The sequence below is a fragment of the Marmota marmota genome, unplaced genomic scaffold (genome assembly GCF_001458135.2).
Source record: "Marmota marmota marmota unplaced genomic scaffold, marMar, whole genome shotgun sequence".
In the NCBI taxonomy this organism is placed as follows: Eukaryota; Metazoa; Chordata; class Mammalia; order Rodentia; family Sciuridae; genus Marmota; species Marmota marmota.
Window position 1 is genome coordinate 5306730 of NW_026000130.1, and position 26056 is coordinate 5332785.

The following is a 26056-nucleotide window of genomic DNA, read 5'->3' on the forward strand; positions in this document are numbered from 1 at the left end:
GAAAAGACCCAGAAATCACGTGGAAAGAGAAGCAGAATAGGACTTTTATTTTACACAGACCCACAAATGCCTGCACAAGGAGGTGTCCACTTCTAGAACTTACGCATTTTCTTCAGCACAGACGGGAAAGCCAATGGCATGCTTAACTTGTTGGAGACTTTGGGTGGAGCCCTAAAGACAATGCACACCCAGAGGGACAGGCGAGCGGTGTCCCATGAGGATGCCGGGTAGCAGCTGGAGGGTCCAGGTGCAGGCGGACACCAGGGGTGGGGCAGCCGCAGAGGTCAGCCAGCTGAGCCGCAGGAAGCAGCAAAGGAGGATGTGCCAGGCGCGCTCAGAGGCACAGGCCCCCACCACAGTCAGATGACTTGAACTTGATCACCACAGACCAAAAGCTGTTCCCATTTGTTTTAAGGCTAAGCAACTACAACATAATAAGACCCTCCTCTTCACCAATCCCAGGGCCACTGTTTTACTCGGATGGTTCAGAAATACTGACTTTTGCCCTGGGTGCTGGCATCAGAAAGATCAGGTCTTTGTAGAGAGTATTTGATAGCAGAACTTGGACCAGCCAACAGTGTTATTCACCATGGAATGTTTTATAGACCTGTTCAAAATCCCTGGGAAGCGACAACGAAAAACTATAGGTGCCAGGTCAGAGGAAAAGGAAGGCAGGGCCCAAGGCACAGGGCCCATCAGACGCGCCTTGAGCTCTCGCTCACACAAACGCTCACTGAACAACTCACACATGGCTTTTCCATTCCTCTAGAAAACATCAGGACTCACATTCACCTGAACTTTCTAAAAAAGTTTAACCCCAGTGACAGGCTGGCGTTTAAAACTCACACAGTATAAAATATTCACGAAACGTTTTGTAAGCTCCCTGTCCCAGCACTTAATAAAATGCAAATGGCCTAGTAGAAAAGTTCCCCACACAACAGTTCACAAAGCGCCTACTGGAAGTGACTTTCAGGCTCATCATGATTGCTTTAAAGTTCTACTTTAAAGTCACCACTGGATACAAAAGAAAGGCACAGGAAGGTGAGGTGCAAACCCCGTGAGACACACACAAAGTCAACCGCCTTAGGAACACGCCTGTCAAAGGCTGCCCATGTTGACACCTTTGGTATACAACAGCAACGGTCCCTTAGGAAGCACACAGACCCATCGTCCCTGCCACACACCTCTCCTGTCACTACTTTACCTCGTCTCAACCAGCCATCCGTCAGTCACAGTTCACTGCTGTCCCTGTGCAGGCACAGAGAGCTGGGAGGTAGGTGACTGAGAAAGTCCATCCCACACAAGCACCGGCCACAGCCAGGCTCCAACCTGGGCCACCGAGGGCCACACGCACACATCCCCACCCACAGTCACACACATTCCTTCAACAAACGTGAACTCAGACACAAAAGGGACCCAAAGGTATCTGTACCTCCTCACCTGTTCACCAATGGCCACTGTATTCTGTATAGAAATCAGAAAGACACAAGGGGCTCTCCAGGGGATGGCTGTTCATCGCAGGGAAGCCACCCGAGATAGACAAGCTCCCTTGGGGCGGGTGTGAGGGGTCCCCGCCTGATGCCAAGCCGGCAAGGCAGCTGGGGCCACACTTAATTTGTCACCACAGAGGCTAAGACAAGCTCAGCTCCACGGGGAAGGGGCCGAGAGGAGTGGGCCCTTGGAGCGGCACCTTGTGAGCTACACCTGGTGACCTTCTTGGAATGGAGTGGGTCAAGGACAGCAACCCGGAGGGGCAGGAGTCAGAGAAGGAGCCAGAAGGGAAGCTCAAGGCAGCTAGAGGCGTCCCCTGAAGGCCTAGGCTACGGGACAGTTGGGAGCAAGGAGTCCCTAGGTCCCAGCTGCACTGCTCTAAGCTGTACCTGTCAGTAAGTGCCAAGCACACAGCCCTGTCACACAAGGGACTTCCGCAGAGCCGCGGAGCGCCTGCTCAGTGCCTAGGAGCCAGGAGGCAGGCTGCGCAGGGTGGAGGGTCACCCAGCAGGCAGTGCAGGGACCCCCGAGGAATTGTCACGTGAACCTTTAGGGAGTGTCAGTCACTCAAGGAGCCCTAACAGGTAGTCAACACCCACAACAATAAATACTGTGACAAAGTTCTCAACACTCCACTCATTCAGACGTTTCTTCTGAGGCCGGGAAGCCCGGCTCGCAGACTCGGCTCCCTGCGAACGCAGAGCCTCCGGCGGTTGGTTCAAAGGGGCACGAACGCCTGGGTCCAAGCCACCCAGGCGCCTGGTCAAGAAACAGCAAAATAACCACGTGGCTTGCTACAGAAGGACCTCAGGCCCCAGGGGGTGGAGGGGCCTGAAGCCTGACGGGGTCTGAGTGTGGCGGGGCGGGGAGGCGGGAGCGGGAGGGTGGCTGGGCCGCCTGGTCATTGGTGGAGGTGGGCCCGGTCGTCTGGCCGCTTGATGTGGATCCGCCGCACACGCTCGATCCTTTCCCGCTCCCGGTCCTCATCCTCATCTGGGTGATGAGAGCGGCCAGCAGCCCCACCAGTGGCCTCCAGGAGTGCATTGTCAGGTCCCCGGCCATCCTGGGCCTCGTACAGCAAAATATTCAGGGTCTCCTCATAAATCCGAGCTTCAGGGAACTCAACCTGTATCCCCACAAAACACAGGGCGGCAGGTTAGCATGACCCCCAGCCCTGAGCTGGCTCCCACCTGTACTTCTGAGCAGGCCACCAGCACCCCACAGGCCTGGGGTGACAGTGAAGGCTGCCACTGTCAAGGCAGCCTTTGTTTGCAGTAGACGACACTTGCACACAGTGCTACGTTCACCAGACACCAAGGGGACACGGTGGACAGGCCTCCCACACCCCATTTCCCTCTGAGGCCAGGCTTCGTTTTACCCTGACACCCATGCGTGTGAACATATGTGTACCTCCGCACGGTCACACAAAGGTGGCCACCCTGGAGATCCCCATGTACCATCCTGTCCCAGGCCTGGCTTGGAGATTCTGCCACCTCAGGGATTAGGACGAAGCGATCAGGCAGGGGCCACTGATGGGCGTTGAGGTCGTCCCCAAGAGGTTGATACTAACACTGTGGCCTGAACCCATGTCCACCTCGACTTAGAGCAGGCTGTGAAGCAACTGTTTCTGAACAAGCGCCAGCTGGGGACCCGGGAAGCACACAGGATCGTCTGATTGGCAAGGGGTTGTGCTGAGTGTTCCAAGAGGAGGAGGCGCACGGCTCGTCCCAGATATGTGACTCACAACCAAGACTCGGCTTTTAAAGGGCAGGATTCTGAGGTTCTGGGGAGATGAGTGAGCCACCCCACCCTGTTTTCACTGAAGCAATTAAGCCAGGAGGGGACGCACAGCAGCTCAGCAAGACTCGGAGAGGTCAGCGGGGCACAGATGGGTGGGGGTGGGGGCAGGGGGTACTGGAGGTAAATAAACCCTAAGCAGAAGCACGTTTACCATCCGCAGCCAGCACGGATGCAGCCTGAAACCATCACTGGGACAGAGAAAACTCCAGAAGGTCACTTGTGGCCAGAGGGGTGAATATAGTCTATATTGGGGCACGGGGACAGGGAACTTCCCTGATATTCTGCCTCTATTTTCTCATACCCTAGCCCCAGCCAACCTGTGGTGGCAACCATACACAGCAGGGGTCAAAACTCAGAGAGGCCTTTTCTCCTGTGGCAACCGGAGGCGAACCCAGGCCCTCACACTCGCTGGGCAAGCCATCTTCCGTGAGCCACACCCTGACCAAGGACCTTCCCTTCTGAGGAGAAATGCTGTGATCTGAGCAGCTTGGGGAGAACCCCTGCCAATTTTTTCCCCCAGTCTTCACACTGGGTGGCCTCAGATACAGGCTCAGCCACAGGAAGTGGGGAGCAGAGCGAGGTAGTTGAGGCCCTGGCCCTCTGGCCAGACAAGTGGAAAGGAAAACCCAGGGAAGCTGACATTGCTCAGGCCGTTGGGAGGAAGGGAGCCTGAGGAAGTGTTCTCTAAGGCTGCACAGATGCCTGGAGTCACCCCGGCCGCAGGACCTGCCCCCCACAGCACCATCAGATGGGAAGACCGGACAAGGCAACGGGCACTGCCCACACAGCCTGGCCACAGCACGAGCACAAAGACGGACAGATCTGAAGCTCTTGAAAACTGAGCTATTGCTGAAACCACAATCCCGGAAGGCTGGCTGGAACCTGCAGCCTGAACCCAGCTGGGTCAACTACTGCCAAAGCAAAAAGACCAACGTTCTCTCTGGAAATGACAAGACCCAGGGGCCCAGCAGCATGACGTCCAAAATGTCCAGGACACAATTAAAATGACTCAGCAACAAAGAACTAGGAAAACCTGAGCTCCTGGAGAAAGGTCACCAACAGGTGCCAGTGCCAGGGTGACACAAGGTGCTGGAATCCATTACTTGACAAAAACCTGAAAGCAGCCATTGTAAAAGTGTTCAGGAGAGTAAGAGCAATGCTCTTCCAGCAGAGGGCAGCACCAAGCCCCAGCAAGGGATGGGGTAGAAAGAGCCAAATGACAACCAGAACTGAGAATTACAGTGACTAAAGCCAACACCGGGGGACCCTCAGCTCACTGGAAGGGCTCCACGACAGGAGAGGCCAGCAGAAGTAATCCAGTCTGAAGGACAGAAAGACAGACCAACGGAGAGCGGAATTCTGTGCTCAGTTATTATCAGGTCTTCCGTGAATCGGAACGAAGAACCAAACGGACAACACAGGCACCAAACACCTGCGTGGACTTCAACTTCAGCAAGCCACGCCCTTTCCCATCGATGACAGGACAGCTGCGTGGAGAACTGAAGAGCCAGAGAGCACGTGGAGTGCTGTGCCAAGAAGGACATTACTAAAACACCACCACAACAGGACACCTGCACAGTGACTTGAACAACAAAACGTGTCAGCCTCCTAGAAGTTGGGCTAGATGAAGGAGTGGCCTCTTCTACGAGGGCCACCCTAACCTGACTCCCTGGAAAGTCGGTCACAGGTTCCCCTGGGGTACAGTGAACCCTAAGGCACAGACTACACAGCAAAAGGAGCCAAGGCGAGGGGCCCTGGCCCTGGCCCGACCCTGGCTTGAGAGGCTTCCTAAACACAAGCTCAGGGCAGCTCAGAGCAGCCCGCTCGTCTACAAAGAGCTGGACCAAACCACTCATCTCCAAATCCCTCTGCCCCCCATTAAGCTCTAAGAGGAGAAGACTCAGTATCTTCCACTTAATACACTCATTATCCTGTGATGCTCGCAGAGGCAAACCAGATACATAACAACCAGACCATGAGAACGTGGAGGTCCAGCTATGGGAGGAACTCACACCCTAAAGAGAGTCCACAAGACAAACAGGGCAGGACTGACACGGCCTGTAGCTATGGCAAGGGGAGCAGGCAGGTCCCCTGCCATCTCTGAGGGAAAACCACTTCTGTGGCTCCCTTGAAGACAGTTTCTTTTAGGATACATCCTGAATGCTTGTGAATGCAGCCGGTTGACAAGTCAATCCTGTGTAGGGAAGAGCTCAGCCACAGGGGGAGCAAGGGCAGCCAGGTGACAGGTGATGGAGATCACTGGACCTGTCTAATTCTGTAAGTGAATTAAATTTTCACCAAGTTATCAATGAAACAAGGTTCAGATTTCTACTGTGATTTTTTCCTGTGATTTTCTTTCATTTGCATTTTGCTTGAGGCCAGCTCCAAAATCCCACAGAACTATGTGCTTTTTGAAGCTGTGGGAGCAACAGCGAGCTGAACGTGAGGCCAACAGGCTATATGTGGGTGACAAGAGGCAAGGCAGACCTACTGACCGCATGAGTCAGCAGAGTTCCCACAGATGGGTTGAGAGAGAAATGAAAGATAGAGTGTATTTACAAGCAAAAAGAAAAAGAAAGCAAGCCTACTCTCACAGCCCGAGGAGGGGAGGCAAGCAGAAGACCTAGAGTCAAGCCCAGTGACCAGCGGTGCAGACAGAGGTCTAGCGGCACTTGCTGTGCGCTCTGCTCTACGGATTGGCTTGGCAGAAGCCAAGGGAGAGACCAGGTCCACCTGGGAGAGGAGGATACAAAGATGGATCTAGAGTCCAGCTCAGTCGGAGCCACGTGTGGCCCAGGTGGGAACTAAGGAATGCCATGCAGGCCCTGTGCAGGCGGAGGGCAGCTCTCGGTCAGCAGGCAGGAGGACACACAGATGGTCGTGACTAAAGAGCTGAGGACCAGGTCTTGACAGCGGCACTGTTCTCTGGTGAGCTAGACCTGATGGGGTCATGCTGGTGGGCTGTCGCATGGAGGCGGCGGCGGGATGGCACAGACAGTGTCAGAAGGGTTGCCAGCGTCAGAGAAGACGCCGGCCGACAGCCCGGTACAGAGGTACAGGGGTAAATCTGACCACACGTGTGCATGGCAAGGGACTGGGGTGTAGCATGACTGTGTCCACTTGCTTCTCGCTACTGTTTCTCCCAGACCTACATTTACATCTTTCCAAGGCCCCAAGGTAGTGCTCATTTCCACAGCCACAGACAGGAAGGCGTTTTAAAAGCCTTTCCTCCTTTATTTTGTCTGAGTGGAAGAAGTGCTCCACACCTGTGTTTCAGAGCAGCCACTCAGGACTGTCCTCTCTTGGACTGTCCTCTTACCTTGGTCTGCTTCTTCTCGGTGGCATAGACGATGGAGGTGCAGCACACTTCAGCAATCTTGCGGCCCTGACCATAAAAAGACCAGCAGCAGATTTCGTCCCCAATGACATCCTTGATGAACAGGACCCTTCCGTTAAAGCGCAGAGAAAGCTTATCGAACAGCTCAATGTTTTTCAACATATTGTCGTCTGAATTGCTGCAAAAGAGCATCCAGTAAGTGACCAGGAGCTGGTAAAAACTGCCACTATTTGCTGAGCACTTCAACACACTGGATCCTATTTGGTCACTGTCTCCCTTATCTCATTTCAGCTAACAACAATCCCATGGGAAAGCACCATAGTACACACTGCTCAAAGAAGGAAAAGAAAGAGCGATTAGGTAGTTGTCACCGGGCACAGTGGTGCATGACTATAATCCCAGCAGCTCGGGAGGATGAGGCTGGAGGATCGTGAGTTCAAAGCCAGCCTCAGCATAATCGAGGCACTAAGCAACTCAATGAGACCCCGTCTTTAAATACAATACAAAATAGGGCTGGGGGTGTGGCTCAGTGGTTGAGTGCCCCGAGTTCAGAGAGCAATTAGGTAGTTGTCCGAGGCCAAAACTAATAAATGGCAGAGCTAGGCCTCAAAAAAATAGCTCTGGCCCCCAAGCCCATGTTCCTAACCAGTGGCACACATGCCTGCCCTGCACAACCAGAGACAGAATGCTGCAGATGTGGGGGCCCTGGCCACAGGCACCAGTGGGGGACAGCACCACACTGACACCCAGAAGGGGCAGAATGGAACTGCCCAAGGCAGACTTTTGATCCTAAGTCACTTCCTGGGCCTTGAATAACCTCATGAAATTCCCCCTCTATCCATCAAATTCCTGATTTAGAGCCACATATTCCCGAGAGAGCCAAAAGGCATTCTAAAAACCCACACATACTGTTGGTGGGACTGTAAAGGGTGCAGCAACTTTAGAAAAGAGTTTAGCAGGTCCTTGATGACTAAGCTCAGTTACCACGTGACCTGGCAAGTCCACTCCTAGGTATTTATGCAAGAGAAATGAAAACACAAAACACTTACACATGAACGTTCAAAGCAGCATTACACTCGGCAGCCAGAAGGCAGAAATGACCCAAGCGCCCATCAACCCATGAGTGGACAAAATGTGGTCTATTCACACAATGCAATCACTCAGCCACAAAAAGAAATGACACACTGATTCACTTTACAGCATGGGTACACCTTAAGGACATTATGCTAAGGGAAATAAACCAGTCACAAAAGACAATATTCTGCCTGATCCTATTCAGATGAAATGTCCCGAACAGGCAAATCCACAGGCAGAAGGTAGATTCATGGTTATTAAGGCTCTGGGGGGAGGGGGAAGGGACTGAGGTAAAATGACGAGTGACTACTAAGGAGTAGAAGGTTTTTTCTAGGGTGATGAAGATGTCCTAAAACTAGACAGTGCTGAACGCTGCAGAACTTGTGGAGAAGTTGAAAACCCACTGAACTGTATACACTTTAAAAAGTGAACCTTATGGCACATGAAAACTGGATCTCACAGTCGTAACTACTGTCCACCTCTCTACCCCCTTCCAGAGACGCAGGGGTGAGCCTCATCTGCAGGGGCTGGCCTGGCTGGTGTGTTTCCTAGTGAATGCCAGTGTCTTTGCTGTCGGCCACCTTACCTGGTGTACGAGTATTTGTTGTTACTTCTGTTGTAGAGCAGCTTCACGGAGGGCTGTGGGTTGTTGGAAAAAGGAAGACGACAGTTATTTGGCCCGCTGGGGCAAGGAGCTGAGCTGCAGACTTCCCCAAGGCCAGGACCCTGCCATGAGGCAAAGAGGTGTCAAGCACAGGTTGCTGGCTGGAGGGGACTGTGTGGCCCAGCAGCGGGGCGACACGAGATGAGCTGCAGCTTCCCTCTCTGGAGCCACGTGAGGCCGCGCTCAGGCAGCTACACACTGTTTGATCTCGGAACTTAGGCAGAAGAATCCCCATGGTTTTGGGTAGCTAACGAAAGCACAGGAGAGTGCAGCCAACATACCTTATTTGACGTCGCTATGAGTTTTTGTTCTTCCTTGGATGAAGTGATGACAGGAACCTTGCAGAAAGGCTCGTAAGTTTCTTTGTTCTGCCAAAACAAAACATGCCTTCAGCCTAGGAGGCCTGCTGGGCACTGGATTTTTTTAAGCTGATGCCAGGCAAAGACAGGCTTGGGCGAGGGAGCTGGGGCAGGCGCAGTGGGAGGGGAAGACTCTCCCCACCAGGGAACTAGGGTCGGGGAAGACGAGGAGTCGTTTTCCGGACAGTCCTGGGCGAAGGCTGTTCCAGTCTGAGGTGCTGAGTGAATGCTAACAACAATGACACACTTTCTCCACCCAGATGACACTCAAAACCAAACAGGCAGGTGAAACATGGGTAATCAAAAGCTCCTACGATCCCACTCTAATGACTTCAGAGGACAAGAGAGGAGGAAAGGAATGACAGGCGCCAGGGCAGCAGACGAGAGACATCAAAACCCGGAGTCTGGAAACATCTCAGGTGAGTGGTGACCACGGAGATGCAGAAAGTGACACTCAAGTTGGCAGACAGGAAAGAAGCCCAGAGAGTCCTTGGAGAAGAGCTCTGAACGCTGGAGGGAGTGGAGTAAGGGCAGAGGATTGCTGGCACGTCACAGAAGCACCAGAGAGACCCCAAGATCTGCGTCCTTTCCCTCTCCCCTAACAGAAAAAAGGCCCATTTTTTTTTTTTCCTTTCTCTACTGGGGATTGAACTCAGGGCCACTCAACCACTGGGCCACATCCCCAGCCCTGTTCTGTATTTTATTTAGAGACCCGGTCTCACTGAGTTGCTTAGGGCCTCGCTTTTGCAGAGGCTGGCTTTGAACTTGTGATCCTCTTGCCTCAGCCTCCCGAGCACTAGGATAACAGGCATGTGCCACCATTCTCAGCAAGGAAGGCCCATTTTTTTCTGGAGTGGTTTGCATAAGAGGGGACAGCACAGGACTGTTACTATTCTAAAAGTGGGTATTATGGTTTGGATATGAGGTGTTCCCCCAAATCTCACATGTGAGACAATGCAAGAAGGTTTGAAGGAGAAAAGACTGGGCTGTAGCCTTAACCCAATCAATGAATTAATTCCCGATGGGATCTACTGAGTGGTAACTGAGGCAGGTGGGTGTGGCTGGAGGAGGTGGCTCCTGGGGGCATGGCTGTGGGGGATATATTTTGTAGCATCCAGAGAGTTGGGTCTCTCTGTGCTTCCTGATCATCATGTGAGCTGCTTCTCTGTGCCACACTCTTCCACCATAGTGTTCAGCCCTGAAGAATGGAGCCTGCTGTCTCTATGTTGACACCTCTGAAACCATGAGGCACCAAATACACTTTTCCTCTTCCACAATTTTGACGGTTGGGTCCTTTAGTCACAGCAGTGAGAAAGCTGACTAACACAGTGGGGACAGGTGAGCAGCTGCATGCTAGGTGTGGAGAGTCCCAGCCTCTTTCCTCAGACTCCGGGAGGCAGCCAGCAAGCACACCCCACACACAGCAGGGGAGTGGAGGACTTCTCCAGGGAGTATTGCCATATGCGCTCTCCAAAGGCACCCGGAGTCTGACATCTGTATCCCCGCTGAAAAAGTCAACCTATCATCCAGCCAACGACAACAAAGGCTGCCCCTCCTTCCCAGAATCTTACTCTTCAGCTTCAGTGGAAGCCAAGAGCGTCAGAGTATGCAAGGAAGCCTCTCCAACGTGAGAGCCCGACATAAAAGGTGACAAAGCAGGGGAAGAAGTCCGAAGACGAAGGGAGCGGAAGGAAACTTCACCCAGCATCATCAGCAAGACAGAGCAGATGCAGCAGCCTCGGGAACAAGTCAGCAGGCTGTGGAAACCGGCTTCCAAAGAACAAGAAAAGGCTCCCGGGAAAAGAGCGGCAGAAATGAAAACTTCAAGAGGGCTTGAAAAGACAAGTAAAAAAAAATAAAAAATAAAAACGGCCAAGAAAGAACAGAAAGGTAAAGTGAGAGCTATTGGAGGAAAGAGAGAGAGGAGGGCAGCCCTGAGGGTTGAGCCTCAGCCTAATGGAAAGAACCCCAGAGGGCTGCGTCCACGTCAAAGAGGAACAGGCCCCGGGATGTGTCTGAACGTCCAATATGAGCAACTGGGAAACCAAGACAGTAGATCAGCTGTGGCTGAACTGTTCACCATGTTTACACTGCACAAGGTAAACTCTGAATACTGGTTCAAGCAAAACGATTACAAACTATTCTGGGAGAAGGCTTGGTGGGGGGGAGGGTGGTGTATGAGCTAAATTCCTGTTTTTTATAGTAATGCCCGCAGCTAACCCAGAAAACTGCAAAGCCCATACACAGCAGTGCAAGCAAGTGATGTGGAAATAAGAAAGAAAAGAAAAAGGGCTGGGCTGGGGCTCAAGTGGTAGTGCGCTCGCCTGGCATGCATGAGGCACTGGGTTCGATCCTCAGCACCACATAAAAATAAATTAAAGATGTTGTGTCCATGGGCTGGGATGTAGCTCAGTGGCAAAGCGTCTGCCTTGCATTCGCAAAGCCCTGGGTTCGACCCCCAGTTCCAAAAAAGACAAAAAAAAAGATGTTGTGTCCAACTACAACTAAAAAAATGTTAAAAAAAAAAAAAAAAGAAAACAAAAAACTGCTGAAAGAGGCGGTTTTGGGGTGAGGGGTGGTGTCTTCCACAGTGACCGTGCAGTCCCATCTGACCTCCTCGACGAGACATGTGCTTCACTTTAACAAACCTAACAATGAAGTGTCAATGATGCAAATGCTGCAACATTTGTTAGCTTCATTGGATTGCCACTCTAAGCCAAGGACAGTGCCTCCAGGAGCCTGGCATTAGGGTGCTGCTCCAGTAGAGGGTCACATACAGCCATGTGGCATGGGGGAAACATAAACAAGAGCCTTGCCCCCCCCACACATACACACACATGTGGGCCTCTGACAGCCCAAAGGGACGCTTCTGACTCTCTGCTGTGGCAGACTGTGCTTGAAACAAAAGGCTACCGGCCATGTCTAGAAGCATTTGTTTTGTAGCATTTGACTCCAGCTAGACTTGACCCCGATGGTCCTGCCCCAGGCCAGCCAGGAGAGAGAGGCGTCTGTCTGTAAAGACTTTGCTGGGCTCCCAACAATGATAAATGTATCCAGAACAAGTTCCAAGTGGATCCAGAAAATGGTCCAGTTTAACACCCTGAGGGGTCTATCATTACTGAGGGGTTACATGTGCATGTGAGATGACCCAACACCACAGGGACTGAGACAGGGAGTAGCTGGGTGGCCTAGGAAATGCAGGAAGGCCTCTCTGACTGCAGGGGAGAGGCCCAGGGTGAACGCCCACGTCTCACTGAGTGAGGAACAGCCCCCATTTTGAGGAAGGGAAATGAAGAAGGCAGGTATGTCTGCTGCCCCCATGCAGGAAGGGGGTGCCTACTTGCAGGGCCGCCTGGCACTCCTCAACCAGGCCCTGGACCAGGTAGTACTTGGCTTCTGCTAGCAGCTCCTCGATCTCCCGGCGGCTCTCGGGCAAGGGGACGGCCCCATCTCGAAGGTAGTTGAGTATTGTACCAAAGTGCTTCCCACACCGGTCAATGAGGATCCAGCCTGCGGGGGGAGGGGGTGGTTATGAGGCACTGTTCCCACGGGAGGTACGGAGCAGAACTAGGGTGTCTCCTGGCCCCCTCCACCTCCTGAGAGCAGCAGCAGAGCGCTGCAGCCACAGCTGCCTCCTGCAGACAGCACTGACGCGGCCTGTGGGGCCTAACCCCAGATTCCTGCGGTCTTCTGCCCCTGGTTCCAAATGGGACTAAATGACCACATCCACTGACAGGAGGAAGGCTCCTGGGGATGGTGCCAGTCAGACTCTGCAGCAGTAGAGTCATTACTAGGAGAACACAGACTTGTCTCCAGACTGTGACGTGACCTCAGGCTCCTGAGGGTGACCCAGACACTCTCCAGACCACAGGAAATCCTATTTACAACTCCTGAAACGAGCACTTACTGACCAGGGACAGCAGTGAGACATAAATGGTGAACTCAGGAGATGGCCATCAAGCAGCCCGACACTCAGGGGATGGAACCTGCTTTAACTAGAAGAGAGAAGTGTCCTACTCCCACCTGCTGACCGGAACCAGGCACAGTGAAAGTTCTTGAGGGGCTGGGGCCAGGGAGACCACCCCGCTGTTTCCCAACATTCTCTAAATTTTGTCACTAGCTGCTGCTTTTCCACTAGAGAGCCTGAGGGGGTTCAAGATCCCTCCCCTGCAGTGCCACGCTCCTGGGTGGGACATCTGGTGGAGGAGCTAGGACTGAGCCTGGGAAGACGGCGATGGAGAAAGACCATCTCGAGAGACAATGATGAGTATAAAAAGAAGCCAGTTGTGAAGCCTCAGCCGTGCCAACCAGCGGGATGACGTCAGGCAAGGGGCTTCACCAACTCTGCCCCACCTCACGGGGACAAAATGCCAGCACCGAGTGGCTAGGAGGCCTAAACAGAATCAGGCCTCTGATTCCCCCCTTTCCTTCCCTTCTGCTCCCAGTTTAGGGAAAGGGGATGACACGTGCACTCCTGCCCCCCCCCTTCCCTTACTTGAGTCCTCCTCAAATCCCTGGGCCCTGGATATTAGAGGCAGAGGGCAGTACAAGTGGAGAGCAGCAAATCTGCCTTTTTCACATGCCAAGGCACAGCCTGTCCACCTCGCTGTACCCATCCCCCACAGCCAGCCCCTGCCTAGCCCCTCTCACCTTAGTGCACTTTCTCTCTCTCTCTTTTTTTTTTTTTTTTGCAACAATCGGGAGTTTGGTAACAAGACTACTTCCATGTTCCTCTCCTGAAACTTACGACACTACTCAGCTCACTGGCCCTGGGCCTTCTGTGAAAGGGCTGTCCTCCTCCCTCCCAGGTATTCCACCTGGTCTGCCACCCACCATGGTGTCCCGAGTGCAGCAGGAGGGAGAGTGCCAGCTGGAGGGAACACCAGAAGACACAGCCTGGAGCCACCCCGGGTGCTGAGAAAGGAAGAGGCCTTTGCTGGCAACGGTCGCTCACCCTGCCCCGACCGTGACCTCCACATGTCCCTCCACCCCCACCCCCCGCTTCTTTCCACATCTGAGGCAACAAAATATGGACTTAATATCCTCCTGATTCAGCTGTCCACAGGGGCCTGCAAGCTGCAGAAATGAGTGCAGCAGCTGGAGCGCGGCCCCGCCCCCACCCAGGGATGTTCTCACCTCTGGCCAAGGGGTGGCCGGCAGGAATGGGGGCTAGGGATGCCTGCACCCTGCTGTTCCAAGAAAGGCCAGAAACCAGGTTCTTCTGTGAATCTCCTTTGTCAAGTAACTTACAAAGAAAAAGTCACCAATTGAGCAAGGACCACATGACAAACACAATGCAGGTCCAGGCTGAACTGGGCCCGTGGGCTACCAGCTTGTGACCTGTTACCCAGGATCAAATATTTTTTTCCAAAAATCTGGCGAGGTGTGGAAAGATGGTATTATCTTCCCGACTGATCTTTTGGGGGAGGTTCACTCCCTGTGTTTCCACAGAGAGAGAGTCCCCGGGAGGTCAGTGGGGAGGTCAGAACCAGAACCATCAGGACAAGTTGGGAACTGGCAGAACCTTGGGCTTAAAGAGAAACGGCAGCCAGTTCAACTCGGCTGTCAGGAAGAGACCGTCCACATTCCGCCTCTGAAGTGTGGGCCACTCGGCTGCCAGACAAGAGCGAGGGCCCCGAAATCAATTATCCAAGTGACAGCCCAGAGTTTCCATAAATGAAGAGGCCGACCGTGACACTGGGCTCCGGCTCAAGAATGTCATCAGGAAATGCTTGTGGCGAAGGAATCATACTTTGGACAAATAAGGGCACAGGACTCAGGCGCTCTCTCCAGGAGGCTTCAGTCAGCACTCTGACTGGCTTTCAAGCAGGAAGCCGTCCCTTAGAAAAGCTCACAGGGCTGCGCTCAGAAAATCAAACGAATGTCGAGCAGCTCCTGTCGGTGGGGCGTCTGTCCTGGTGCCACGGAGCCACTGGCTCCTAAGGAGGTCTCCGGGTCCAGGCCAGAGGGCAGGATGGCTGGGCCCTGGGACATCAAGCAGCACTGCACAGTGGCTAGGAGCCCTTGCCTGTGCTGGAACTCAGCTCTGCCACCACCTGCTAGGTGGCATCAGCATTTCACTCAGGTTCTGTGCAGCAGTTCCTCCTCTTTTTTTTTTTTTTTTTAATATATATATTTTTTTCATTTCTAGATGGATACAATACCTTTATTTTATTTTGTTTATTTTTCTGTGGTGCCAAGGATTGAACCCGGTGCCTCACACACGCTAGACAAGCACTCTACCACTGAGCCACAACCTTAGCCCAAGAGCAGTGTATCCCAAAGGGTCAGCACAAAGACAGGGCGCCAGATGTACACAGCGCACACGGCACGTCTGTTGGCAGACTAAAATTTGCTCTAGGTCTTTGACAATGAGACCTTCACACGTCTCGTCATTGTCATTAAAGAACAGGGCAGCGGCAGCATCTAGAGGGGACAAACCCAGGAGGGAGTGTGTGTGGCACCCAGAGTGCCAGGGCAGAAGGCTGCTCTGGGGCCAGGGGTGCTGGGGTTGGCTCCCGGCTCCCACCCCTACAGCTCGCCTCGCACTCCGTTCCCTGGGAGGTCTCGTCCCTGGTTTTCCTTTCTTCCTCTGGGGACAGTTCACAGAGCTCTCCTCGCCATATGGAAACACTTCTACATTTGTGTGGCTCCCAGGCTTGCTCGGTCTTACAAGTTACCTGAGCTGCTGCTTCCAAATTCAGATTCCAAGAACCCGCCTCCTGCCTCGTTCCTGAACACCGATATCAGGGGCAGGGCCTCCAAACTTGGCTCTGCTGACATTTGGGACTGGATAACTGATATGGGGGAGAGGGACTGACCTGGGCTTCTAGCAGCACTCCCACTCCCAGCTGTGACAACCAAAAATATCCCCAGACACTGACAATGTCCCATGGGTCGATAGAGAAGTCACCTATGTCTGCGCACCACTGAGGTGGTGTAGCTGGGGCTCAGTGATGGAGCCCTTGCCTGACTTGCCCAAGACCCTGGGTTTGACCCCTAGCACTGGAAGAAACAAAAACAACAAAACAAAACAACAACAAAAAATTTGACTGTAAAAACCAAGGACAATGTTAAGGTCTCAAAAGGCGATTTTAATTAAAAAAGCAATGACAGGTCAAGTCAGGCTGGGAGAGAAGCAACACACAACCACAAAGAAACAGGATCCAGAGTGCGTACTTCTGCAAAATAGTATGAAAAACGTGTAAACGAGACATGGGCAGCTCAAAGATAAACCCAAACCACCAACAACCATAAAAAGATACTCGATGCACTAGAAATTAGGAAATGGGAAATAAAATAGGTTATCATATGAAAACCACCAGCTTGACCAAGGTTAAAAGGTTGCCAGTGCCCAGTGCTGGCGAAAATCCAGCCACTGTGAGGAGGGCAAGCTGACGCGCCACCTTTATGAGGCGATACCTTATAAAGTTGAAGATGCTGGTCCCAATTTGCCCTCTGGGAATACACTTTGGGGCAGAGCTCCCGGGAGTGGGTGAGCTCTTAACACTGCAACTCCTGAGCTGCCTCACCTCCCAAGGTGAAGACAGGATCCTCTGCATGCACCACAACGTGGCAAAGGCTGGGAAACGTGTGCAAGGGAGAATGTTCTGGAGCACTAACATTTTTCATGGTAGACGCTGAAAGCAATGCACACAGCCACTAACAGCATGTGGCTCTGTCGCCTTCCCCAAGTTTCTAGAATGGAAACTCCACCACAGGGAAATGATCAAACTCCATGGTTCCAAGTCACAAGCATAATGTTGAATAAGCAAAAGCAAAGAAAGACACACACAGTACACCGTTTATACAATTTAAAGCACACCAGCAGGACATCGTATAGGGACAAACAGCTATAGTAAAATACCTAGAAAGATCCACACCTGTGGTCCCCAACCCTAGTACAGTAGTATCATCTAGAGAGCTCCTCAAGGTCTCAACGCCATAGCAATACTTGGCTCTCTGGGCTAGGACACAGGTATCAGTATTGAAGTCCTTGGATGACAAGGTTAAGATCCATCAGTGACCCTTAAGAGGTCACGTCTGGCAGGGAGATGGGTGAACAGACCAGTGGGGACAGGACCCATCAGAACAGGTGACACTTTCTACCTATTGCGTGGTTTCCTAGGGCTCTTCTTCAATCTAGCTCATGCGCTCCCTAATTCCAAGAGCGCTAGGTGAGACCCAAACCATGTGGTGGGAGGAGTGCCACACCAAGGCGCAGGGACCTCGGGCGACTGCAGGACAGTGCCAACACGAAATCTAATTCTTACTAGGAAAGGCACCACAAATCCACAGGACCCGGTGAGGCTGACAAGAGCTCAGGTAAAAATCACAGCACTGCAGGGTACAGCCTGCTGTCTGCCACAGTGGCCTCTCAGAAAAGCCACCCCTGTAAGCAACTAGAGCACACCACTCCTGAAGGCCAAGGTGGGCCATCCCCTCCTACTCTGCTTCTCTTCAGCGGGTTCTTCCCTCTTCTCTCTACACCCCCACCCCAGGGAGGACTAAGGCCGTCAATAATATCAATAATGATACCCGTTGATCAATTTATCTGGCACTGCATTTTTTTTTCCAGTACTGAGGCTTAAAACCAGAGTTCAGTGCATGCTAAGCAGATGCTGTACCACTGAGCTACACCGAAGCCCCCTGTCCCCCTTTTTTGAGACAGGTTCTCATTTAAGTTGTCGAGGCTGGCCTCGAACTTCTCATCCTCCTGCTTCAGCCTCCTGAGTAGCTGGGATTACAGGTGTGGGCCACCATGCCCAGCCTCGAGCGTCTTCTAACATCCCCATTCAATCCCCGTAGCCCTGCAAAGCATCATGCCCAGAATTGCAAAATGAGGAAAGAGACTAAGAGACAAGGCCACTTGCCCCATGTCACAATTCCAATAAATGGCAAATAGTCAAAATGAGCACAAAATGCCTGACACTTGGAAATAACTCCATCAATGTCAGCTGTGATTGTTACCATGTGGCAGAGCCAGGACTCAGACCCGGGTCTAACTCCCACCCACGTTCTTCTGTTTAGGAATTACCTGTACATGGTTCAACGCTCCAACAGGCAGATGGCCAGAGAGCAAAAGGGGATGGAGGCTCCTCCACACACCCAGATGGAGCCCAGGTCCTTTCCTGAAACAGCTGCTCTCTCAGGCATCCTTTAGAGATGTCCGGCAACATGATACCGCACTGCTCTGGACCTTCAAAGCCCCTGTTCTTTCCTAGGCAACTGAGTCTAGCAGTAGAGCTTGCTAATCGAGTGCACTTGACATTGCTGTTTGTGGCAAACTTCACTACAGCTGACGGCTGCCCCCAGGCCAGGGTGAAGCTGTAAGATGCAGGAAGTGCAGGCCGTGGGTCAGGTGTGCAGGGTTTTCTCTGGGGGCAACAGGATTGCTCTGCCTGATGGGGATGATGGCCGAGGACCAAATATTCCACCTGACAGCTCAGGCCCTCACAGGGCCCCTGAAGGGCTTTAGCACAAAACCAGCCCGTGACCCATAAGGCTGCCACACATTCCAGTGGTTTGACTGGGGACCCAGGCCCATGTCAAATCACAGGCAGCAGATGTCACGAGAGTGAGTCCTGGGGCGGGCATTTGCCTTTCCAGCCTCATAGCCCTTTTTTTTTTTTTTTTTTTTTTAGTTGTAGTGGGACACAACACCTTTATTGCACTTCTTTATTTTTATGTGGTGCTGAGGATCGAACCCAGGTCCCACCCATACGAGGCAAGCGCTCCACCGCTGAGCCCAGCCCCAGCCCACCCACAGCTTTTGAAAAAGCATTTTTACTTGCGATGCCAATTCCCCCCTTGGAAAGGCAGCCTCGATTTCCAAATCACTCAAAGGGTCACAATGAGGATTAAGTGAAATAACACCCATAAAATGCCATGCCATGTCAAGAGCTTTTTCTTGATAAGAGGGACTCATTATGACGTATGTGACCGGTGTGTCAGAGATGACACTGCTTCTCCTGAGGTGCTGGACTTTGCAGGCAGCACTGGGCAAGGCTGTTCCTCGGCAGCCTCTCTAGGAGCGTCCTGCTGGCACTGTCATGCTCTGTGCAACTGAGGGATGGGGCAGGAGACTCCATCTCATTTGTAATATGGCCACAGACTGCCCAGGTGAGGGATTTCTAGAAGAGCTTCCACTTGGCCTTCAAGTGGCTCAGCAGTTCTTCCTAAGCCCCGCCCAGGAGACTGGGCAGGGCCCAAGAAAAACCATAAGAATCCTGGGTTCTCAGATCCTCTGCTTCCTCCTGCTGCTTGGGGTTATTGTCTGGATTTCCCAGGCAATGCAGGGTGTGGCCAGCCCAGGGGAGCCGCCCACTCATAAAACACCAAGTGTTTTCCAGTGAGGTACAACAGTGGCCCTGGGGCTCTGATTTACCTGCTGCTTGACGGGAAACCCAAGTTCACGGGGAAGCAGAGCCAGTGCCCCGCCCCACTCCCGGTCTGGCCTTCTCCAAGGTGCAGTGGGAAACACCTGACGAGCCAGCGGTCCCCACAAAGGTCAGACAGTGAGACGTGGCCTAACAGGCTTAGGGTCTTGGTCTCACAGGCACGTGTCCAAACTCTCCCACTCTCCCAAGCCCACATCCCTGAAAGTGGAGAGTGGGGAAAACTGGCACAGAAGGCCAGTCTCAGAAACATAGGTAAAGCTATGCTGTGGCCTGGCCTAGTCTAAAGCATTCTCAGGTCAAGGAATGAAGGTCGGGGGTGTTTTGAAACTTCATATAACCTACCAACCAGGTAAGGACATACGCCTGCTAGGTGCTTATTCAGGTGGAATACTTTTAAAATTTTATTTTTTATTAACAGGACTTCCCATAAAAAAAGCAGCACATACACTAAACATGCATGTTCCAGATCCTTCCTGTGGGCCAAAATGAGAGCTGGGCATTGATAAGGAAAAAGGCATCAGAAGGCTCAGCCGCTTGGTGAGGATCGCTGAATACTAATGGAGAGGCCAGGGCTCAAATCCAGGTCTGTGAGTTTTTGTCAGGACAAATGCTTTTGTCCTAGGAGGATGGGGGTCCAGAGAAACTACTTATGCCTCTTCCAGGGATGACTGTCACTCTGAAGTCACAGGACAGGAAGAGAACCATCGAGGACAGCTAGCCTAACCTCCAGTTTGCAAAGAATCGAGCCAAGGCCTGGCCCGGGGAGAGGTTTTCTCAAAGGCACACAGCAAAGCAACAAGCAGATGGAGACTCTAGGAGTCCCTGCCCAGGTGACTCTTATTCATCAGGTCTCAGCTCCAATGTCACTTCCTAGGGAAGTCTCACCTTGACCACTCCCCACAAATTAGACGGGTCTCCCTGGGACTCTCGGGGCTCCCTGCACACTCTGAGAACGCTAAACACAGCTGCAAGTCATACTTGTGTGTGCAACTGCCCATTTAATATTGGTCTTCTGAAGCAGACGGAGGTCCCCAACCACACACACACATGCACAACCAGAAGCACCCGGCCAGTGGCTTACCTTCACTGTCGGTGAGCACCTCCATGCGCCCACTGAACATGGCTTTCAGCATGGTGTCCTGCTTGGTCAGGGTCTGCATGGTGGTGTAGTAGAGGGCTCCCCCGACATTCAGCTTCACGTACTTGGAGCTGGGACTCGTGCCCTTGAAGGAAGTGGTGCGGGTAGCAGCCGCTGGCACCGCTGAGCTCACCACACTTTCTCCTGACATCTCTTCCTGCCAGTGGAGAAGACACAGGTCACCCCATCACCCCTTCCAGCCCAGGGGCTCAACCTGGCCTCCAGGTGTGTTCCGCATGGTGCTCCCAATGTTGGCAACTCAGAGCTTACCACAAAATCTGGATTTCTGACTTCTCTTAAAGTCAGAGGCCAACTGGGTCAGGAGGGCAACCACTAGTGGAGCTGGGGCACTGGCTGTCCCATGGAGAGGGGCACGCATCTCCCGGTCTGCACTAACCTGCACACAGAGAGTCTCACGCACTGGCCTTGGCTGCTGACTCCACAGCTTGGGTCTGCCCTGACCCTGTGTTACAGGGACTGCCTAATACCCCTACAAAAAAACGCCCTCGCTGAATCCCAAACTGGCCCAAAACACTGCCTGGGTCTCTCTACCTGTCCTACTGCCACATACCAACAAGCAATTACAAGTGCATCTTGCAGTTGAATTTCAGATGAAGGAAGCTCACAAGAAGTTGAGTGATCCCAATTCCCAGCCTAACACTTCTGGGGCAGAGGGAGTGTTTCTGAGCACCAAACCACAGAAACTCTTGGAAGCAGGTTTCTACACAACGAGAGGCCTCCTGGACTAGTGCTGTCCTCAAAAGATGATCTTGTGAGTCTTCTTGACAGCACTGCCAGCTCCTGTGCACACTCAGCCAATAAATGGACAGACACATGTGTGAGCTAAGCAGGCCTGGGAAGAGAGACTGCAGCCCAGATGCAGGGACTCCAAGAAAACATTTTTTGAACGAATAGATAAAATTCTAGAGCTGGGTATGATGCCCAATCTGGGGCCCAGCACTGAGAAAGAGAAAGCGGCCCTGACCTCCAGGCGCTGGCCTGGCCCTCACAGGGAGGCTTCAGTGTTCCCACGGCACATGACCAGGTTCACAGCACTTCACTGTGAGGAGACCACTCTGTGACTGTGCTGCCGCAAGACAAGAACAAAACGATTCCACACTCATGTTTGGAGACAAGAACATGAACGTTATCCACAACAAACAACCAAACATCCCCCATCCAGCCTAATGCAGGTAACTGCTGCTTCCTTACCAAGGACAGACCTGGCCCAGTTCTGTTCTCCCACCTCCAGGACAGGAGTCTCTGAGACCTAATCACAGAATTAGCCACTTGAAACACAGAGCAGGGCAGAGTCCCACTTGCTCTTTCTGAGATGCCTTAGCTCTTCCTCAGTGCCACAAACACGCAAACCCAGACGCAAACCCAAACACAGCTGTGTGTGACCTCAGGTATGCTCCTGGTGAGTTCTGACTGGAGGACACTGAGGCCACAGAACTTTTTTGAACTAAACTGAAAAAATGATCATTTTTATGTTCTTAATGCCTTCTATTTTTTCCAGGGACAGCAACGTGTTTTTTACATTTACACTTAGAACAGAAATGCTGGGGTTTTTTGTTTGTTTTTTTAAATGGGATAGAGGATGAAACAATGCCAACCTATAATAGCAGAGGCCATGACTGAGTTACATCCACAGGCAACATGCCAACCCTCCCCAACTCCAGCCACACAAGAGGGGCCGGGGAACTTGTGTGAGATTTCTGCAGAGAAAAACAAAACAGCCTCCTGCAAGTAAGTGTTTTTTTAAACTGTTCCTGCTTCTTCAAGTGAAAACATACAAGAAGGGAAGTCTTCAAAGGTCAGGATGAACTCACCTGGGGTCTCTGTGGCCTGATGCCAGACATAAAAAGAGGCAACAAGGAAGCAATGACCTTTCCCTTCTAGCTTCCCTTTGAAATCAGTCCCCAGAGACCCTACACCATATCCTACAGAAAATCTCTGTCCATGTGATGACAGAAGTAGCTTATAGGAATAACAAGGTTCCCCAAATTTTGAAGCTTGGAGAGAAAAAGGCTTATGTGGCTTTGAGGAGACTTTTTTTTTGGGGGGGGGGTAGGGAAATTTGCCCCAAAATGGAAATACTTTTCTAGTATCCCCAAATATGTTTATGGAAAATGGTCTAACATCTTACAAGGCAGCTACCATGAAGAAAAAAGACAAAGTATACTTCATACACTTTTCCTGGGTGTCCAGTACCTTCATAAAGGTAATTTGCGTATAATGAAGTGTATTTTAAGCATACAGCTGGATGACGTGTAATCAATTTGTACGTCTGTGTTGTCCTGGTCCAGTCAAAACAGAATACTCCAGGGCTCTAGAAGGACCCTCCAAGCCCCCTCAGCAATTCATTTCTATCACCTCATGACTTTTTGAAATGCTAGTAGACAGCTGTGATTTTTTTTTTCCATTTTGTGGATTCAGATACCACTGTCTAGAGATAGTTGGTCCCTTCTCAAAGCCAGAAGGTGCATCAGTGATGAACAAGGGAAGGACATGGGCAAATCGTGGCTGGCCTGGGGCCCATCACCTGTGGTATACTTAGAGCTAAGGCCCACCCCTTCCTTAGATGTATAATATAGACCTCTGAAAAAAGGTGGAAGGCAATGTGTGGTTAAAGGTTAGGAGCCAGACCTGAGTTTCAGTCCCCAGCCCAGCCACGTGATGGTGATGGGAACACAAGCAGATGCATGAATCCAGTTCTATCTATCAAACAGGGGCACCAGTCTCGCCTCCCTGCCACAGGAAAGACACAAAGCACTCAGCACAACCTGGCTCAGAGTCATCACACAAACAGGAAACACTTAAATTGTGATTATTTGGGAATGTTCATAAAGGCTCAAATTATCTTCTCTCCAGAGACCCTTTCTAGCTTTAATGACAGACTGAATTACTATAAGATAAAGGCAGAAGCCACCCTGATGAAGCCGGAGACTCTAGATTAATCAAGGAGAGCTCTCATCAGTCAGCCCAATACCAGGAGAGGTCTTGGAGAGAGGGCCTGGGCTGTTGTTCATGTCCCTGAGCTCGAGTTTCAGTGAACTGGGGACACAAGCAGTGGACAATAAACCTCTCACAGCAACCCTCTCTACTGCCAGGTCTCCCCTTGCATCTCTACAGGGACCCTGCTGTTTTGCTCCTTTCAAAATTTTGATTTCATTATTAACGAGGTTGGGGATGTGGAACGGGAGAAAACAAAACTGGTTACAAGGCACAGAGGTAATTAATACTTGAGATATTGGTTTGGGACTCTATTCAATCAGAAGTTTATTCCAGTTAGATGGGTAAGTCTAGGCTTCTCTCCTTCCCATCTGCCCTGAATATACTGTTGCAGATTCTAAACAGTGGCTCTCTACCTAGTCACATATTAGAATTACCAAGGGAGTTTACAAATACTGATGTCTGGGTCCAACCCATGGTAATTAAAAAAATCCCCAAATGATTCTAAGGTGCAGCCAAGAATTGCAAGCCGCTATTTTAAGATGTTCTAGACCCTTAATTAGGCTATAATTAAGTCTTAGAGAAGCTCTCCAACTTCTGGCTCTATTGGCCCCGTGAATTTCTGACCCTCACTTAAAAACAAACCAAAGCACCCTAAATAAAAGCAAGGGCCCCTTCCCACTTCAGAGCTACAAGCAAGAAGTAACTGTATGCATGCTTGAAAAAAATAAAAATCAGCCAAAGGGAAGAAAAAGCATTGTTTTGAACAGAGACCCAAGCAAGTACAGTATGAAAAAAAAAAAAAAAGTACCAAATTCCTTTTACTATCTCATATGTATGTATAGGGAAACAAACCTGGACGGCAATCCCAGTCCACTGCCTGCATGACGTTCAGATAAGCTATTTAACCCAAGTTTCTGTTTCTTAACTTGTAAAATGGAGTGTTAAAGTAATAATCTTCAAAAATTCCCGCAGGGAATGAAAGTTAAAGCACTTGGCACCCAGTCCTTAGTTTCCCTCCTACCCTTCAAGCTTTAAGACGAGTTGTTCCTAACCCTGGCTAATAGAACCCATCTCCTGGGTGTACTTAATAAACACTGGTATCTGCCTGGGATAATCAGAATCTTTGAGAAGGGTAGAGGTGGCAGCTCTGTAACTAGAGTGTAAAAAATTCTTCAGGTGATTCAAATCTCAAACGATATCAAAAGTTCTTCAGTAGCTACCAGAGCTCAACCATTAAGTAAAGTGTTTAATCAGCTTGATCTAAGAATCAAGGGGGTTGTGAAGAAAAAATATGAGTGTGGGGATCCTTACAGCAGGGAAATTTAAGGAACTTAATTTAGATTAGGCCTGACACTTCTCCAAACCGAGGGCATTACTACAACTCAAGAAAGTCTGCTGTTCCATTTCAACCAAACTAAGTTGAATCAGTCACATAACTGTGGCATTATTTTGCATCCAAAACTTGCTTATAAGACAGTTACTGCCAATTCCAAGTGTTCCATGGAATGTGTTCCCATTTAGCACACAAACACGAACCATCTTTAGTTTAATGAGAGACTGTTCTCTCAACAGTCTAGTGAGGAAGATTTTACCATCAATGCCACGTTTTAGGGGAGAAAACTATAATCAAAACCATAAGCCCTCTGACTCCAACTCACACACCCTTTTCATTTCAGAGCTCAAATCAGGAAATCATTACTCTAAATCCCTATAGTGTTTAAGAGAACAGATCAATGGGCCTTGGTCCTGGACCATATTGATAGGGCTCAAAAATTTGGTCATTTTTAACAAGTTCCCAGGGAGTGATGCTGTGTTGGTCTGGGGACCAGTTTAAGAACCACTGGCTCAGATGGCCCTTATTTTGCACAAAATAGAGCACGTCGAAAAGGAACACAGATTGACTCATTTTTCTTCAGGGAGTGATATTCCCTAAAGATGGCAATGTTCTAGGGAAGTGACAAACAAGGAAAAAGAGGATCTGAGCTGATCTTTGGTCACCCCCACCCAAGCACAAGGAACAGACCCTGGAGGATCCCAAGTAAACAGAAACTTTCCCACAGGTGAGACAGCAATGTGAGACACACTCGGCTCCTGAGGTGTGGCCACCTAGGGCCTCAAAGGAAATGACTGGATAGGTGCCCAAGCGCCAGTTGAGGCTCCACTGCATGGTGAAGGTACCCTGACCTCAGACCCTGGCATCCCTGCCTGGAATTCCAAGCAATGACCTGCACACCCGCCTGCCGGCTCCCTGTTGCCTGTGCCCTCAGACCAACCTGGGAGCCCCTTCTCCACTTCCTCCAAACCCAGCGACTCCAGCTACCACCTCAAAGACCCCCAAGCGCTCTGCTCCAAGGACTCCCACTTCACCCTCTCCGAACCCCACCACTGTCCTTCGCAATGCCCCAAGTTCTCATTTCCCACCCCAAATGTGTTTACAATGACACCTCTTTGTTCCCATAGTACTCTATTCCCGTGTTCAAACAGCACCCAGACACCAGCACCCCAGACGCCACCCTCCACTCAGTCACATATGCATCTACTCCCCAAGCCCAAGCAGCCTGTCCCGGATCCGCGACAGCCAGAGACCCCCGCCCCTGCCAACTCGCCACCAAGGCCCTTCCCCCACCCGGCCTCGCCCCCATCCCAGCCCCCACGGCCGCTTCTCCTCTCACGGCCACAGCACCCGCTCCCCGCGATCCCTTCCCCCTCGGCCGTTGTCCGGCTCCCTTGGCCGTCCAGAGACCCTACAGGATGGGCACCACCCTCCTTACCATGAAAAGTCGGAGGACGACGGAGTCTCCAAATCCGGACTGAGAGAGGCAGGAAACACCCAGC

The 26056-nt window shown here is 51.4% G+C and overlaps 1 protein-coding gene across 1 annotated transcript; it reads right to left on the minus strand.

Annotated features, from left to right (window-relative positions):
- Positions 1–22: 22 nt before the first annotated feature.
- Positions 23–26050, minus strand: Kctd10 (potassium channel tetramerization domain containing 10). Its single transcript, XM_015500271.1, has 7 exons — positions 25993–26050; positions 20207–20420; positions 12066–12235; positions 8648–8734; positions 8289–8341; positions 6611–6806; positions 23–2617 (listed from the first exon to the last, which is right to left on the minus strand). Exons 1-7 carry the CDS (start codon positions 25993–25995, stop codon positions 2393–2395), a joined length of 948 nt encoding a protein of 315 aa, XP_015355757.1. The 5' UTR covers positions 25996–26050; the 3' UTR covers positions 23–2392.
- Positions 26051–26056: the final 6 nt, after the last annotated feature.

Bases quoted from the DNA above. Each gene is read 5' to 3' on its own strand.
- Kctd10 (XM_015500271.1), bottom strand. The intron at 12,236-20,206 runs GTAAGCCACTGG...CTCCCCCCGCAG, and splicing joins GGTGCTCACCGACAGTGAAG to GCTGGATCCTCATTGACCGG. The intron at 6,807-8,288 runs GTAAGGTGGCCG...GCTCTTTTGCAG, and splicing joins AACAAATACTCGTACACCAG to CAATTCAGACGACAATATGT.